The sequence below is a fragment of the Hakea prostrata genome, chromosome 6 (assembly GCF_041222555.1).
Source record: "Hakea prostrata isolate BN-2017 chromosome 6, UWA_Hpros_2, whole genome shotgun sequence".
NCBI lineage: Eukaryota > Viridiplantae > Streptophyta > Magnoliopsida > Proteales > Proteaceae > Hakea > Hakea prostrata.
Window position 1 is genome coordinate 36,022,804 of NC_142605.1, and position 17,209 is coordinate 36,040,012.

The window sequence follows — 17,209 nt, forward strand, 5'->3', positions numbered from 1 at the left end:
AGATTCCTATAGTTTGGGGTCAGCCCAAGTTGTATCTCTTAACACTTTTTGATTATGTTGTCCGGTCTTTTTCATCTTTTTCATGACAATCTGTATTCACTAGCTCTAATGAAGCTTTATGAATGAAAGACATATTGGGTGAAGTACCATGGAGGATGGTGGAACAGACGCCTAAGAAAGTAGTCCCATGAGTAACTACTGTATGAAATCACCACTCACCAGAAAACTTTAAATGGTACACAAAAGGTGGCCACACATTTGCCTAGAAAGTAAAAAGGGATGTAACTATTGTACTGGTTGGTCCATTTTGATATTCCCTCCAAAAGAAGATGTAAGGTTTCATTTGCTGATGTAGAACAACAATCTATCAGAATCAAACGTTGCATCTCAACTTCAGTGCTGAGCTTTCAACCACCTGCGAGATGAACTGTCAAGACCGAAAGGCAGTAGGTACTGCACATCATTCAAGTCTCGGCCCAAACTTTGGGACCAATATTCTATTATAATGGAAAGTTTTCTAACATATTTTTTTCCAATGACCTTTTAAATAATGAGGCATGGGTATTCTCACATTTTTGTAGGAGAATGTTGCATAGATGGGATTAGCTACAATAGAAATTTGTGTGTTTTTGTGCTTATGAAGCCATTCTCATACAAGAATGGGATATTTGATACTTGGCTTCTCCCGTTAAGTGTTTTAGGTGGTACTTTCATTGAAGCACTTCTTAATAGCAGATTTTTTTTTTTTCAGATATATTTGATTTTGAAAAAAAAGTTTACCCAAAAAAAAAACCCCTTTTATTAGAATTTTAATAATTGAAAAAAAAAATGGGACCCATACGAGCCGGCTAATGGACCACCGGTCCAGCAGGTCCATCCTCTTCACCTTCTCTTCTCCCAAGCGGGAAATTTTTCCTTCCCTTCCCGTTCACGTTCACACTGTCACCCACGAAGTAGCAGAACTGTATGGAATGGAATGCTAGGTGGGCCCACTTCCCAACCCTTACAGTCTACTGCTCTGTGTTTTCTCCTGATTTCTCTCCCATACGTGATTTTCGAAAACTGCGTTTCTTTCTTTGCTCTTCTATCTATCGCGAAGTTCATTTCGCAGCGGCTTCACTGCTTCTACTATCTCTTCGTTTGTTTGTTTGATTCCATCTTTGTCTGTTTTCAGATATTCAAAGTCGAGGTTTTGAGAATACTAGATTTCACAGGCTTTGATGACGAGTAGCTAGCTGTTCAAGGGGGGTTTAAATTCATGGCTTCTGGGAGTTATAGAAACGGAACTGCAAAGGGGACAGTGAGGGTTGAGAAACCTCTCTCCCTTGAATTCCAACATTAAGTCTTCTTCGTTCAAGTCTAAGCCCGCTTCCGCGCCTTATTCCCATGCATCTGGAATTCGACGGAGCAACGGTTTCCATGGAGCAGTCAAGGATAATGCAGGAGGTTTGTTTTTCTAATGTGTTGTCTTGTTTAAATTGGATTAGACTCTCTTCTTCTTTGTAAGTTTCTTTTATTTTGGTTCTGGGTATTGCATTTGATCTAAATTTCAGTATAAGGGAAGTTATCCTGTACTTCTAGGATTGAGATCAAGTCGTGTATTTTCTGCTTAGATTTTCAAGGAATGTCGGTTTGTACAGCAGTTTTTTAAATGGGCAGGGGTTACGATTGACAGGAGTGGGGATGGAGAAGCCGGATTTATTTTCATTTCATACTAGGTTTTACTCGACAATTTAGGAATCAGTCTGTTGTCAAGAGTTAGCACCAAATGTTTTCCTCAAGTGGGATAATCTCCTGAGCATCAAGGCAAAACATGTTAGTTGGATGGTGGGTTTTCTGAAGAAGAGAAAATCTCCAACGTGGTGGATTTTTGCCTTTTTTTTTTTTTTTTTGGCGGGGGGGGGGTGTGGGGGTTCGATATGCTGTTGGCAGTGATTCACCTTCAGTTATAGATTCATGCCTTAGGTCTGACAAAGGAGTTAAAAAAAAATCCACTTACGGTTCTTAGACCAATAGGGAACCAACCTTCTTGTCATACAGAGGGATCTTCTACTTTGCTGGAAGAAACTAGGGGTGTGCAGTGTCCAATAGGAAAAACAAATTCATGGTTGTGTTTCCACCGTTTTGAAAAGATGTGTCAGACTGACTTCTTGATAAATATGTATTAGAGAAGCTGGTCAGACATGCTTTTGCTTTTGGGTATCAGGAAATTGCCAAGGCCAAGCACATCTGTACCATGCATACTTTTCCTTGATTTATATCGGTTGTTTGTAATCTTCCTAGAGAAATGGCTTGGGGCCAAGGAAATCTAGTCCTTCATACTGATTCTTATGTCTTGAATCTTGCGGCCATTAAGACTAACAAATGAATTATCCAAGAAAGAAACATAATTGAATGCAGGGTTTTAAAGACTACAGAAGAAAACTCAATATAAGCATTTATCTTTCCAGATTCTGATATAATGCCGTTTATGTGTAGTTTGATATAAATACTTTACCTATCGAATTACTCTGATCATTCTGGATTGCAGTTCATGGAAGGGTTCGAGTTGTTGTGAGAATGCGGCCCAGGAATGCGGAGGAGCAGGTGGCTGATGCAGATTTTGCTGATTGCGTAGAGTTGCAGCCGGAGGTTTGTCCTTTCTGCATGGCAGTATAAAAGTTTACCCACCCAAAATAAAAAAGATTCACTGTGATGCTTCATGGAAAGTTGCTTCTATCTTGCTAATATCTGTTTTGGATGTCCCAATTCAGCTCAAAAGGTTGAAACTTCGGAAAAACAACTGGGATTCTGACACCTATGAATTTGATGAAGTGCTCACTGAATTTGCGTCTCAAAAGCGTGTTTATGAAGTTGTGGCAAAACCAGTTGTTGAGGTGTGTGAGATTCAAAGTTGCTTCAAAGTTTGTACTATACATTGTTATAGATATTAATATATTGTGATTTTCATGTTGTACAAAAATTATAATGGGGATTCTTTATCTTCTGAAGTAAGTTGGAAAATATCTGCTTTTCTCCACAACTTTTGTGTGCTCTACATTGATTGTATGCTACTGTCATAATTCGTAGCTACAAAGGCATGTCCACTTTTGCTTTGGGCTGCCAATTGATAATTCATACCTTATCTAGGACTTCAACGATGGTTAACTTAGGATCGACTGTTTTGTTTTGGGAGGAAGGAGGGAGGAAGGAGGGAGAGGGATTGTTCTAGTGTCTGCATTCAAAATATGGGCCTTAAGGGTTACTATCCTCTTTGTAATGGCTATCGCCCCCTTGTTCTGTTCTACTATATAAGAAACTGTTGTTCTGCGTAATTACTTATTATTATGAATCTGTTTTATTCGCTTTTAATCTATGCAGCTGTGCTGACGTATTGTTTTTTTTCTATAGAGTGTTCTGGAAGGTTATAATGGGACAGTGATGGCTTATGGGCAAACTGGTACCGGGAAGACTTTCACCCTTGGACTGCTGGGAGACGAAGATACTGCTGCTCGTGGAATTATGGTGCGCTCTATGGAGGATATTCTGGCTGATATTTCTCCAGAGACCGACTCTGTATCAGTCTCCTACTTGCAGGTTATTATTCCTGTAGACTGGTGTATAACTGCACCGCCATCATTAGTTTAGGCCACTAGTGCATGCTTATTAGTTTTCAGCCTCTGTATTACAATGCTATTCTAACTTTATTGCTTTCACTAATTTGCAGCTTTACATGGAGACCATCCAAGATCTCCTTGATCCTGCAAATGACAACATTTCCATCATGGAAGACCCAAGAACTGGAGATGTTTCATTGCCAGGTGCAACTGTTGTGGAAATTAGAGACCAGAAGAGTTTTATACATCTGCTTCGACTGGGGGAAGCTCATCGGTTTGCTGCAAACACAAAGCTGAATACCGAATCTTCTCGCAGTCACGCTATTCTAATGGTAAATGTTGCACTTCATTAGCATTATTCACCCACTTAGTTGCTTCAGGGTTCTTTTCTGCTCATGTGGTCTTGTTGGTTGTTTCCATATCCTTTTAAAATTCGCTGAAGTAAAAATTGAATTTTCTTTCACATACAGGTACAGCTTAAGAGGTTGGTCAAGGAAAGAGATGCAGATCTTCCAAGTGATAATGACAGTGCCTCTGACTTGTGCAAGAGAGTGAAGCCACCCATTGTTCGTAAAGGCAAGCTAGTTCTGGTAGATCTTGCTGGTTCAGAGCGTATTGATAAATCAGGTATGTGATCACAGCTTCTGAGCTTCTGACTACTGACTTGTTTTCTCCAATCTACTGCGCATGCAAGATATTTACAGCTAAAAGGATCTACACTCCATGAAAGTGGGGAAAAGAACAAGGAAGTTGAAAAGTGCTAATGATATTAATGATCTCTTTTTGCAACTCAATTTTGCTGAATATAATTCCATCTATGTGTTCCCAAAACTATAAGTTATTACTTCAATCTGAACCTGCTTGAGGTGTGTAAGTTTCTACACAAGTTTGGTGAATATAATCTCATAACAGAATCATATAACATCTATACCCCCCCCCCCCCAAAAAAAAAAAGAAAAAAAAAAGAAGAGAAAGAAGGAAAGAAGAACAAAATAGAGGCATGATAATGGCTTCTTGAGTCATGTGTGAATCTAGTAGTAATTGAAGTTGCATCATCTGGTCTGGTTTCATGGATTGATCAATTAATGCATCATATTGGTAGCCTAGTACAGCTTGGATATTTTTCCCTATCGCCTTCGGTGAATGTTATATTAACTTGTGGGTCTTGTGGCAGCGCTTTTCAGTGTTCTTCAGTATGTTTACATTAACAACAACAAGAATAAGCCTTGTCCCACCAACTAAATGAGGCCAGCTACATGGATTTTGTTCAAGGTCATGCTAGATACAAGGACTAAGCTATGCATATCATTTCTTATAACTTCTCTTAAGGTTATTTTAGGTCTATCCCTAGCTCTTCTAATTCGTTCAATCTGCATTATATCACTTCTCCATACAAGGGGATTTATAGGCCTCCGCTGAACGTGGCCGTGCCACCTCAAATGACTTTCTCGTAGCTTATCATTTATTGGAGCCTACTCCCGTACCGACTCTAATATGATCAATTCTTCAATATGGTGTTTGATCCCTGTAATTTGTGCTAGATTCTTACATTGCTTAGGGAGACTCTTAGGCTCTATATGGTAATGATCTTTTTCCCACGTTTCTAGGTTGGGCACAAATTTTCTGTCTCTTGTATGGTAACACCGGATAAAAATGTTTCCGTAATAACAAGAATCACAATCCCTTTTTGGGTGTATGTTAAGTGACCTTTTTGCCCATATGACTTAAGTATACATTTTATACCACCACACTAAAAACTGTTTTTCCATTGTAGAGATACCAATTTCTGCAATGAGGTTCAAAAGTGTGCAATGTCTGGTTTGTTTGGGAAAAACCAAAAAACAAACCGGAAGACCCATACTCAATTTGACTTGTTTCTGTTCCAAAAGCTCTAAAAAACCCCAGAAACTTTTTTGTGAACATTACCATGCAGATCCTTATTGTACTCTTTTGTTGACAGGAAGCGAGGGGCATACTTTAGAGGAAGCTAAATCTATCAATCTCTCATTAACTGCATTAGGGAAGTGCATAAATGCGTTGGCAGAAAATAGTGCACATGTGCCAGTTCGAGACTCAAAGCTTACAAGACTGCTTCGAGATTCATTTGGGGGTGAGACATTTAGTATTTTATTTAATGATTTGATAAAGGAACACTTATTATAATATTATGTTACCAATATTTAAGCATGTGGATGTGGGTTGCATTCAAGTGAAACTGAGTGTTGATGTGCACTACTTTATGTGTTACTTGACATTCATTACCTTTACAGGTACAGCAAGAACTTCGTTGATTGTAACAATTGGGCCATCTCCACGCCATCGAGGAGAAACTACAAGTACCATAACATTTGGACAAAGGGTGGGGTTTGTATTCTGTTTGTTCTGTTTTCTTAATGGCAGCTAACCTCTAGTCTCCCTAATTGTCACTAGAGTTTATTAAGTTTAAACTAGAACTATCAGGATAGTCTCCGCAAGTTTTATTCTCGATGCATTATGAATTGCAAAGAAAAATTGTAGTCCTATTGTCTTCTAATCCAAACCACTTCTTGTGACAGCCATTGACAATCAGAGAATCTATGTTGCAAGAATGTCCTTTCGTTGAAAAAAATTGATCCAATTACCGATTTACTTTTATTCTCTATTTTCATATTTATTGAAGTTGGTCAGTATTTTTGTGCATGTAAGTACCATATTCACAACTTAAAAAAAATAAAAATCTTTGTAATACTTGTTAGCGTTGTTTTATGGGGAATTATTTTTTCAAGGAAGGAATTCTGGGAACATTGGGAACACTTGATATTACATGATTGGATGGTTTGTGATCATTTATGATTTGCTGAAAAAAATTCTCCTCCCTTATAGGCTATGAAAGTGGAGAATATGGTGAAAATAAAGGAAGAGTATGATTATAAAAGTTTGTCAAGACGATTGGAGATTCAGTTAGATAAACTCATTGCTGAACATGAAAGACAGCAAAAAGCTTTTGAGGATGAAGTTGAAAGGATAACTATGGAAGCTCAAAATCATATCACTGAGGTGGAAAGAAACTATGCTGATGCTTTGGAGGTTAGTTTTCCAAAAATCTATTGATCATGCAGAAAAATTAAATTTTTGTTATTGTTCAACCATTTTTATTACTTGCACATGCAATAAAAATTTGCCAGAGCAAACTTAGATTCATGGGTTTGGCATTTTGTGCTGAAGAAAATATTTTGATTTCACATGCTTTTTCTTTATGCTTTTATTCTTCTTCTTTTCATCTCCTTTGGCTTGTTTTAAGTGGACGTCCTCTTCTGTTTTTCAGAGCTTGAACAAATGTCATGCAAAAGGTTTTATGGACCCCTATTACAGAATATGAATGGCATATTTTTTTCTTTAATGCAGAAGGCTTACATGACAATTCCTGCAGTTGGATGACTAGGGATGGTTTGGAATGACCACTTGACAAACTTCAGATGATCTGATCCATAACCCTATCATGAATTGGCATACTTATCCATTTATTTTAGTTCTTCTCTTTGTAGTGCATACACCCTCTTTGTTTCCCTGCAGTCTTCAGTGCTTTGTTTTGCCATGTTGCCAACTCTGGTCAGGCTGAAACTTTACAGGTAGGCAGATGACTTTGTGTCAGCCTGTCTATAATATTTTAAAACTCACCCATGATCTAACGTACCACATCAGAACTTGATGCATTTCCATAAATTCCTTATGGGTGTGGGAGCCTATAGATCTTGTTCCTGAAATTAAGCAAGCTCCGTTCCCCACCCCAATCCCAACACCCGCCCCCCAGACAACAACAAAAATAAAATGAAGTAAAGAAACAAAAGCAAAAATGAAATAGTACCTGGTGGTCTGTTTTTCATTCTTGCAAGATGTCTGTGGTGTAGATTTCCTGTAATTAGTGTGTATTGTTTGCAACTGTACTGACATAAGGATTATCACAGATTTCAGATAGTGCACTAATTAACCGAGCAGTGCAACAGCAAAATATGAAATCTATCTTTCCAAAGCTACCCTCTTATATTGCTACTTTTCTAGTATAGATACTATTGACTGTTGTACATTTTGCTGGAAATAGTTTGTTTTGGTGTCCCGCTAATTTATTATTGTGACAATATTCAGCTCTGGTTTTAAATATCATTTGATGATGGATATGTCCTCTATTACTGTGGAATATTTGCATTAGCAGCAGATCATGCTTAGTAAGGCTGGTTCAACACTTAGCTACGGATGTAAATTTTGGTTTTGCATTTTCATTTTCTAGAAGGAGAGATTGAAGTATGAGGAGGACTATATGGAATCCATAAAGAAACTTGAGGAACGGTTGGTAATTGATCATGAAATACATGATAGTGAGAAGAGTAGAGTGGAACCTAAAGATGAATGCATTGACAAAACATGCAGCATTGAGGTTCGTATCTGCTTTCATTTAGTCTTTTGAAGATATCTTCTGGTTGTTCGATTTTGGTGTCATTAGTCCTGGAAACTGCCTCCCTCAGAACAGGGTTAAGGCTGTGAACATTTGACTCCCCCTCCCTCTTCTCTTCCACCCTGCTAAACGTGGGAGCCTTGTGCACTGGGTATTGCCTTTTTGGCTATTTCATTCGTGATGCTCTCTCACTCTCTCTCTCTTCCCTGTGCCATTCTTCATACAAATAGTGTGGCATAAGGATTCACTGCTTCTCAAATGTGCTTGTCAATCTTAATATTAGGAATTAAGAATGAATTCTTGTTCATCTGGTTAACCAATGCCAATTTTTGTTAGAAATTAATCTTGTAATCACTTTTCTGTATTCTTGTAAGTTTGTTTATGAATTGATGACAGATGCCTCATGGTGTTGGCATCTATGAAATATATCTTAAGTATATGTCTCATGGCGCCATGTCATGGCATCTAGGAGCCCGTAGTCATTGGAGGGGGAAAAAAATTAAGGTCAGACCAACAATGTGCATTAGCAACCAAGGTGCACCCTTTCAGCAAGGGCGCCTGGATGGTTAAGCTGCCTTGATAACTTTGAGAGAGAAACTTCCATCTCACAACAATATATATATATATATATATATATTTTCTTGTGAGAATTACCCTTGTTGGCTTGACTATTTTCTTCTACTATCACCGTGTAGAATTATTAATGTGGGATGACCCTCATTTTCCATTCTGGTTGGCAGGGTCCATTGGTGCCTGTTTCTGAGGAAGTCACTGAACTCAAACAGTTGCTGGAGAATCAAACTTATTTAAGAAAGGCTGCTGAAGAAGAAGTGGAACTTCTTAAAAGTCAACTAGCACAATGGAAGAGTTCTGAGGTATAATGAATCCATCTATGAATGAGTGATGTTCTTTTGATCATCTCAGTTTCTTTCAAGAGGTTTTTATTTGTGGGATTTATTGTATTTATGGTATCATAGGCATCTCAAAATGTTGAGATACTAAAGCTCCATAAGATGCTGGAAGATGAGGCAAGTCAGAGAGAGAAACTTGAAGAAGAAATCACAATGCTAAGAAGTCAGTTGTTACAATTGAGTTATGAAGCTGAGGAGGTATGCTACATGATCATTAGGTTTAATTCCTATTTACATGGAATTATGGAATATTTCAAGTATTGGCGCTTTGTACCTAAATGTTAGTGTCCTCTTCTAGGCAAGACAAAATCTTGATAGAGGTGGTCCTGGAAAAATCGTCATTGATTTGGATTCCCTCATGACTCATGTTCGGCATTCTCAATTCAAGGACTCAGGAAATGGACAAAAAGCCTCTATTGCAAAGATCTTTGAACAAGGTAATATAATGGACTACTAAAAGGATTACATAGTTCCTACCATCTACCTAGCATCCTTTATTTTCTGTCTCTAAGAAGTCATTTTGTCTTGCAGTTGGATTGCAAAAGATATTGTCTCTGCTTGAATCAGAAGATGCTGATGTGCGGATTCATGCGGTAAAAGTTGTGGCCAATCTGGCAGCTGAAGGTAGTGTTTTCTGTTACTTTATCCAGATTATGCTTTTTGTGTGTACGGAATTGGCAACTGTCTACTTTTGCGTTTAAATAAAATTTGATAGCTTGACATGCAACATAGGGGCTTTGAAAGGCTTTCAGACTTTCAATTTAGAAATTGGAGAACAAACTCTTTTCTCTTTCTTTGTTCGTCCTCTTGTGATAATCATTAGTGCTTTGAGACTAAACCCATAATTTAGTTAGAGGATTTGGTGAGAAGCAGTTTGCTTTAAATTCAGGAGGCTGAAACTAGGAATAATAGGATGAACCAAGTCAAGATCAATGCATCTGAGCATTTTTAGTTTTCTAAGTTGGTAATGAGGGACGGAATAGAGAAGAAAGAAGGTTAAAGAAGACAGGGGGACAAGGGGAAATCTGTGAAGAACTAGACTTGAAGAAGGGGAAGAGGGAGAAGAGCACTCATAAGAAGAAGAAGTGAAGAGGAGAGGGAGAGAAGGGGGGCTGCAAACGTACAAATCTAAAGCTTCAATTCATCTTTTCTTTTTTCTTTTATTTTTTTCCTATTATTTTTCTTCAATAGGCTGATTACAAGCATTTAAATAGTGAAAGAGGCATACTCCAATAAGAAAACAACTATACTAGGACTCTTAGCAATTTAAAACTATCTAAAAACTATTCCTAAGTATCCTACCCGAGTTTTATACTATATATATATAAAATTCCTGCGTAATTATCCCATAAAATAACCAAGAAGAAAGCCCTTACTGTAAACAACTTCAGTCTTGATTCCAAATAGCTGGCTGTGGGCCCACATGATCAACAAATAATTAGCTGGTAATTCTGGGAAATATTTTCCCCTCAAAATCAGTTATCTTCTTGGCAATTCTGTTTAAGGCCATGCTAGATACAAGGCCTAAGCTATGCAAATCTTTTCTCACCACTTCTTTTAAGGTTATCTTAGGTCTACCCCTAGCTCTTCTAGTTCCTTTAATCTGGATTATCTCACTTCTCCGTACAGGGGCATATTTATAGGTCTCCGTTGAACATGGTCGTGCCACCTCAAACGACTTTCCCGAAGCTTATCACTTATGGGAGCAACTCCCAAACCAACTCTAATATGATCATTCCTTATCTTATCCTTCTTATTTTTGCCACTCATCCATCTTAGCATCCTTATTTCTGCTACATTGAGTTTATTTATATGATTCTTTTTGACAGCCCAACACTCTGCACCGTACATCATGGCTGGTCGAATGATGGTCCTATAAAATTTTCCTTTAAGCTTTAATGGAATACGTCGATCACACTATACCCCAGATGCACTTCTCCTCTTCATCCACCTATTTTAATTCTTTGGGAAACATCATCCTGTATATCACCTCTTTTATTTATGATTGAAACTAGGTACCTAAAAGAATCACTCTGAGGAATCTTCTTATCGTCAAGTTTCAACCTCCATAATTGTGGTTAAGTGTCTCAAACGGGTTTCAATTGCTCTCTCTCATAATTTCATTGTATGGCTTATCAATTTAATGCCCCTATAGTTATTACAGTATTGAATATCTCCTTTATTTTTATAAATTGGAACCACAATGCTTCTCCTCCATTCACTTGGCATTTTTCCTGTGCTCATAATCTTATTAAACAATTTAGTCAACCAAACTAGCTTGTGGGTTCTTAAGCTTTTTCATACTTTTATTGGGATTTCATCAAGACCTTCTATCTTGCCTAGTTTCATCCTCCTTAGTGCTTCTTTTACTTCGGACATTGAAATTTTTTGCAAATATGTTTGAAAATTGGTGCCTTGGTGAATGGTGTAATCTTCCGAATCAGAGGTGCTCGAAACATGCTGGTTTAATAGACTAGAGAAATAGATTTATCATATTTTCTGAATGTCCTCATCACATACTAGTACTTTATCATATCCATTTTTAATGCATCTAACATGGTCAAGATCTCTACTCTTCCTATTTCTTATTTTAGCTATCTTATAAATAGATTTTCCCCCTTCCTTCCTGTGCAACTTATTGGCAATTAAATTCCTCAAAAATAGACAAAAAGATTCATGCGATTGGAACTCCATCTTAAGCTGTGCTGCATCAGTTGGATTATACAGTTTTAAGTTCAAATGGAGCTGTAGAATGATTATAAAAGATGAGATATAGATGGCAACTTTATTATGTGCCGACATGAGGAATGAACAGACTTTCTAGGTTTCTGAGAAGGAAAATTGATGTAAGTGCAGGAATGTAATGGCTATATCCCTAGACAGGGCATGGTTTTGAGAATCAATTGGTATTGTTGTAGTGTTGCTGGATCATCAAGACAGCTATCATTCCATTTGGCCTTTTTCTTGATGGATCTACTGACCTAAACCAATCCAGTTGGGTAACTAATGAAACAGGGTTTGATATCAATCCCTGACCCTCATCCAAACCTCTAATCAAGAGATGTTATTTCCTTTAATCAAGTGATGAGTAAGACCTCATATCTGTACTCCACTTGGAAAAACTTCTGTGCTAAATAGTAGTTGTGCATAGGTATTAGCATTAGTTGATGGTCTCTTGAATATAGTGAAACAATACTGTCAATAACTTGGTCACCTCAAACTTATGTGATTTGGAAAACTAAATAAATCTTGCTTAGTTGTTTGAGTTTTCGAAAAATGTTTAGGGCATTCTTTCAGATGTAATACATTTGGTTTACATATTTGGAACTTGGAAGTAGGATAAGTTCCATTTTTGTACATTGTTGTTTAGAATGAAACATCAGATCCTGAAAGCTCTGAAAGAATATACTTTAGGCCAGTTCAGAGTCATCTGTTAAAACTGATTTTTGACTGCATACGTTCTTTTTAGGTTCATCTTGTTGTTCTTGACTTCTGAACTGAACAGGTTGGATTTTTGAGTTCTGAGACAGTATATGGCTCCTTTTGCCCGGCTGTAGGTTCTTCCTTCATAAATTGATCTCTTTCCGGCTAACTTAGTAAAATCCAACAGTATATATTGAATATCTTTTTTCTTTTTTTCTTTTAAGTCATGATGATTGCTTATGATGGCATAAACATGACATGTACAGAAGCAAATCAGGAAAAGATTGTTGAAGCTGGTGGTCTAAAATCCTTGCTAATGCTTCTTAGAAGCCCGGAGGATGAGGTGATACGAAGAGTAGCTGCTGGTGCAATTGCCAACCTTGCAATGAGTGGTACATTTTAAATGTCCTTTTGCCGATGTTTTGCTTTATTAATCACTATAGTTTAGGATTCAGATTCACTAATACTTCCCTACTATTTACATTCATTGTTGTTCCAGAAACCAACCAAGAACTTATAATGGTTCAAGGTGGCATTAGCTTTTTGTCAATGACTGCAGCAAATGCTGAGGATCCACAAACTCTTCGAATGGTTGCTGGAGCCATTGCAAATCTCTGTGGAAATGGTAAACCGTCCAATATCTTCTTTTCTTTCATGACGATATTAGACCATTAATGGCCAAGTACATGTTAGAGAAGGGAGAAGAGATCAATGCTAAGAGCTTTTGGTGGTGTATTTAGAAGACATGCTAAACTCGTGTTATTACACAGAAATTTGGTAGACCATAAGAAAGCAATATAATAGACAATATGAAAGAATAGAAAAGGAACTTAATAGCAACTTCCAAGTTTTCTTTTTGTTGTTGGTCACTTGACTGTTAGCCCATGAAACTTACCATAGATTCCATGGATCCTAATAAATGAGCCAGGAATGTGTAGAAATTACGTTGAGGGGGAATAGAAAAATAAGCAACATATTGTAGTTGAAATATATGGAAGGAAAAAAAAACTGTTGATTGTAATATTTAATGTTTTTTATGGTGTTGACAAGGAAAGTTTTCTTTTTCTTGGATATGAATATAATAGAGAAAGACTGTCTTCATGACAAACATGGGATCTTTTTGGTTTTCCTGCATTCATAATTGGGAGCCTTTAACATTGAAGCATCTCTACTGACTGATGGTTTATTAGGTTAGCAAATGCATCTGAGATACCAAATGCTTTTTCCAAAGTGAGATTGAATCCCACATTAAAAGTTGCTTATAATCTATGGGAAAGTTATTTTGCCTACTCTTTTGCTACTTGTCTTATTTCTAAAAGTTAAATTTATCATGGGTAAAAGGAGGTTTTATAATAAGTTGAAAGTGACTTATCAAAAAGGGGTTTTATAATAAGTTGAAAGTGACTTGTCATTTTCAAAGTTCACATTTTTGGTGACAATGGCAACAAGATGCACCCTAGAGTCTCTTGCACCATAGTCTCTCTCTCCGAACGTTTGTCATTAAGTTCTTCTTCCACTTCTCTAGATAAGCTACAAGCAAAACTTAGAGGTGAAGGAGGTATTAAAGCGTTGCTTGGGATGGTGAGATGTCGGCATCCTGATGTTCTTGCCCAAGTTGCACGTGGAATTGCAAACTTTGCAAAATGTGAATCCAGAGCATCTACTCATGGTAAGCACCTCACAAAAAGATTGCCTGAAGCATGTGCTTTTTAGTTTCTTGATTTATCATTCTATCTGGGAAGCTGAACTATTAAATTATTTATAGCCTCTTTAATTTCTCTTTTTCATGCTTCAGTTCACATTTTATTAGTATTCAACGGGTGTGCGCTCCATATTGGAGAAACATGACTCTTGATTATGCAAGATGTTGTTGTACCTTTGAAATTGGATTGAAAAGGTGTTGAGGTTTATGGACTTACAATAACAATCTTATTCTTCACACAACAGGAACAAAAACTGGAAAATCTTTCCTGATTGATGATGGTGCACTTCCATGGATTATACAGAATGCAAATAACGAAGCTTCACCAATCAGGCGCCATCTTGAACTTGCACTTTGTCACTTGGCACAACATGGTTAGTAAGCTTAACTCTTCAGATGCAAAAACATGGAATTCTCCTCATATTGTTGGTTGAGAACTTTTGATTTTCACACTGCAGAAGTGAATGCAAAGGACTTGGTTAGTGGAGGTGCTCTGTGGGAGCTTGTCCGTATTTCAAGAGATTGTTCTCGAGAGGAGATAAGAAGTCTTGCACTCCGGACGCTAACTTCCAGTTCTACTTTCCAATCTGAGCTAAGGCGGTTACGGATAGACTGTTGAATTTTATTCTGGGAATAAGCAGGCCTACAAAGTCTTGTTAGAAGGGTGTGCTGGATTTGGCCGGAGAATCATAATACCTTGTTGAGTATGTTTGTCAATATGTTTTTACTTCTCTTTTATCCTCCTTCTGTAGGGGGTGGTGGGTGGTTTTCCACTCCAGTGATATCCTTCATTCAAGTGAGTCACCCAAGTGTAACCTTTTATTATAAACGTTGTAGAAAGTTCTCTGTACATGCAATGAAAAAGAAATAGTTTATTCATTTTGTCAGGATTTTATCTTGAATGGATTCCAGCCCTGAATCTTCCTGTAACCTTACTTGAGAACTTAATCTAATTAAAATGTAGGAAAAAGAATGTAAAAGGAAACTGATGTGAACCCTAGTGATCATGTATGTCAATCATTAGGCATTTCTTCTCAAAAGAGCCTTTTAGCTTTGCATGAGTTAGGATCTTCTACCCGTGAGGGTAAAGGTTGTACTACCCTCACACATAGGGGGATTCGGAGTTACTTTGCGTGGGAGATGCCAATACATGTAGCAATCATCAAGATTTAAAAGGAAAAAGTTACATATCAGAATGGGTGTTTGTGTTAAAACAGTGTCATAATGTAAGTTGTCGGAGTTAATTTGGATCCTTTACTGGTAGAAGCCTATGCTACCTCACATTTCTCCACCACAAATAGTGGTGGGCCTACCTACAAATGCTAATAAAATGAATTAGATGTGGGACCCTTAGTGTGTCTCATGTGGGGCCCACCACTATTATGTCGTGAAGAAGTGTATGGGGGAGCATAGACCTCTACCCTAACGGTTAGAGGATCCGGACTTTATCGAATCTGGCAGCTTATATCCTTACACTGTTTTAACACCATGTTTATTTTGATATGTAACTTTTTCCTTCAAGTCTGAACAATTTGCCACATGTATTGGCATCTCCCATGCGAAGTGACTCCGGATCACCTACACGTGAGGGTGTTACAATCCTCTACCCTCATGGTTGGACCAATAGTACATAACTTTTCAAATTTTCTTTTCATGATCCACATATTGCATTTACCATTTAAGATATGTGTTAAGACTGAATTTGGATGAATATTGGCGTATGTATTATTGAGAATTGGTGCATATAAATACATGAATGGCAGATTAACTTTTTACACAAGAAAAAATAAACTTACTAGAAGAGAGAATTACAATAAGTAATGAAGTCTACCTAGAATAGAAGATTACAATAAAATATTACAACGAGTAATCTACCTAAAATACAAAATATATACATATTTACTTATATTATAATAATTGACTTTTTCATATTGAAGATAGGCAGAATAATATCAGATAACACTCCCCTCAAGGTGGAGCATGAAGATTATGAATGCCCAGCTTTAAATGTAGATGTTAGAATGATGCATGACCAAACGACTTAGTAAATAAGACTACAAGTTACTTAGATGAGGCAATTTTAATTGGACATACTAATCTCTGTTTCAATTTTTCACGAACGACATGGTAATAAATCTCAATGTTTAGTGCGCTCATGAAGAATTGGGTTGGCAACAATGTGAAGTGCAGCCTGATTATCACAATTTTGAGGAATCTGCGATCATGAAAGAGAAACGTATGCCATGTCAGTTCAAAAGTAGTAATGGCCATAGCATGATACTCAGCTTCTGCAGAAGATTAGGAAATAGTGAATTGCTTCTTTTCTTCTCAGAGATAGAAATAGTATCTAGAAGGATGCAATAGCCAGTAGTGGATCGACAAGTCATAAGGCAACTAGTTCAATCAATAATCAAAAAATGCAGTCAATTAATTTGAGTGTATTCTAAGTAGGGATATGAATGCCTCGATAAGGGGAGCCCTTTAGATATTGAAGAAAGCGACGAGTAGCATCAAGGTGGGGGTTTTCAAGTTTAATGCATGAATTGATTTAAATTGTTGATTGAGTCCACAATGTTAGGCCTAGTCACAGTAAGGTAAATCAATCGACTAACAAGTCCAAATGGTTTAACCTTTAAAGAAGCTTAGCATCAAGTGGAGATCAGCTTCTCCAAGAAAATTTGAACTCACTTGAATTTTTTGACGCTGAATTAGCCAGCCTAGCTCTTCTATGCATTAATTAATTTATGTAGAAGTTCTGGGAATCATCCCTCTGCATACCTACTGCTAAGCCAAGATTATTTTGTACAGGAACTCTTTTTTTATTATTTATTTTTATTTTAGTTTATTTCAATGCTGAAGATTACATGGTGATAATTAGCCTCTTTTATGCATCACTACTGTCTTCTGCGTGAAACCCTAGGAGTATAGACAGTTCCATTTCGTAAGGAATAGACGCATAATTCTGCAATCTTTCTAGCAATTTAACTTAATTTTGAAACTGCAAGACTTTTGCAACCAATCTCTTGCTACAGTAATACCCATTTAGTTGTTTTATATGCATTATCTCATCACTGATTCACTCAGTTGAGTTTAAGTAGTTTATAGGAAGTTTGAATGTCTGGTTGATGATCTAAACAGTTTTAAAAGC

At 37.2% G+C, this 17,209-nt stretch overlaps 1 protein-coding gene across 3 annotated transcripts; it reads left to right on the top strand.

Moving 5' to 3' along the window:
* Positions 1–908: 908 nt before the first annotated feature.
* On the top strand, positions 909–14,997 carry ARK2 (armadillo repeat kinesin 2). 3 transcript variants are annotated; one of them, XM_089158358.1, is made up of 20 exons: positions 909–983; positions 1,175–1,446; positions 2,531–2,631; positions 2,754–2,876; positions 3,391–3,576; positions 3,707–3,928; positions 4,067–4,223; positions 5,557–5,706; positions 5,867–5,955; positions 6,459–6,662; positions 7,861–8,007; positions 8,766–8,900; positions 9,003–9,134; positions 9,235–9,373; positions 9,468–9,560; positions 12,626–12,751; positions 12,859–12,984; positions 13,885–14,028; positions 14,307–14,435; positions 14,520–14,997. In XM_089158358.1, exons 3-20 carry the CDS (start codon positions 2,560–2,562, stop codon positions 14,678–14,680), a joined length of 2,535 nt encoding a protein of 844 aa, XP_089014484.1. In that variant the 5' UTR covers positions 909–983; positions 1,175–1,446; positions 2,531–2,559; the 3' UTR covers positions 14,681–14,997. The 3 variants fall into 3 exon arrangements, with proteins under 3 accessions (XP_089014484.1, XP_089014483.1, XP_089014485.1); XM_089158357.1 differs by lacking the exon at positions 909–983 and having other exon boundaries at positions 1,020–1,446; XM_089158359.1 differs by lacking the exons at positions 909–983; positions 7,861–8,007 and having other exon boundaries at positions 1,020–1,446.
* Positions 14,998–17,209: the final 2,212 nt, after the last annotated feature.

Bases quoted from the DNA above. Each gene is read 5' to 3' on its own strand.
- ARK2 (XM_089158358.1), top strand. From the start codon at position 2,560: ATGCGGCCCAGGAATGCGGAGGAGCAGGTGGCTGATGCAGATTTTGCT. The intron at 9,561-12,625 runs GTAGTGTTTTCT...TGACATGTACAG, and splicing joins GGCCAATCTGGCAGCTGAAG to AAGCAAATCAGGAAAAGATT. The intron at 14,029-14,306 runs GTAAGCACCTCA...TTCACACAACAG, and splicing joins ATCCAGAGCATCTACTCATG to GAACAAAAACTGGAAAATCT.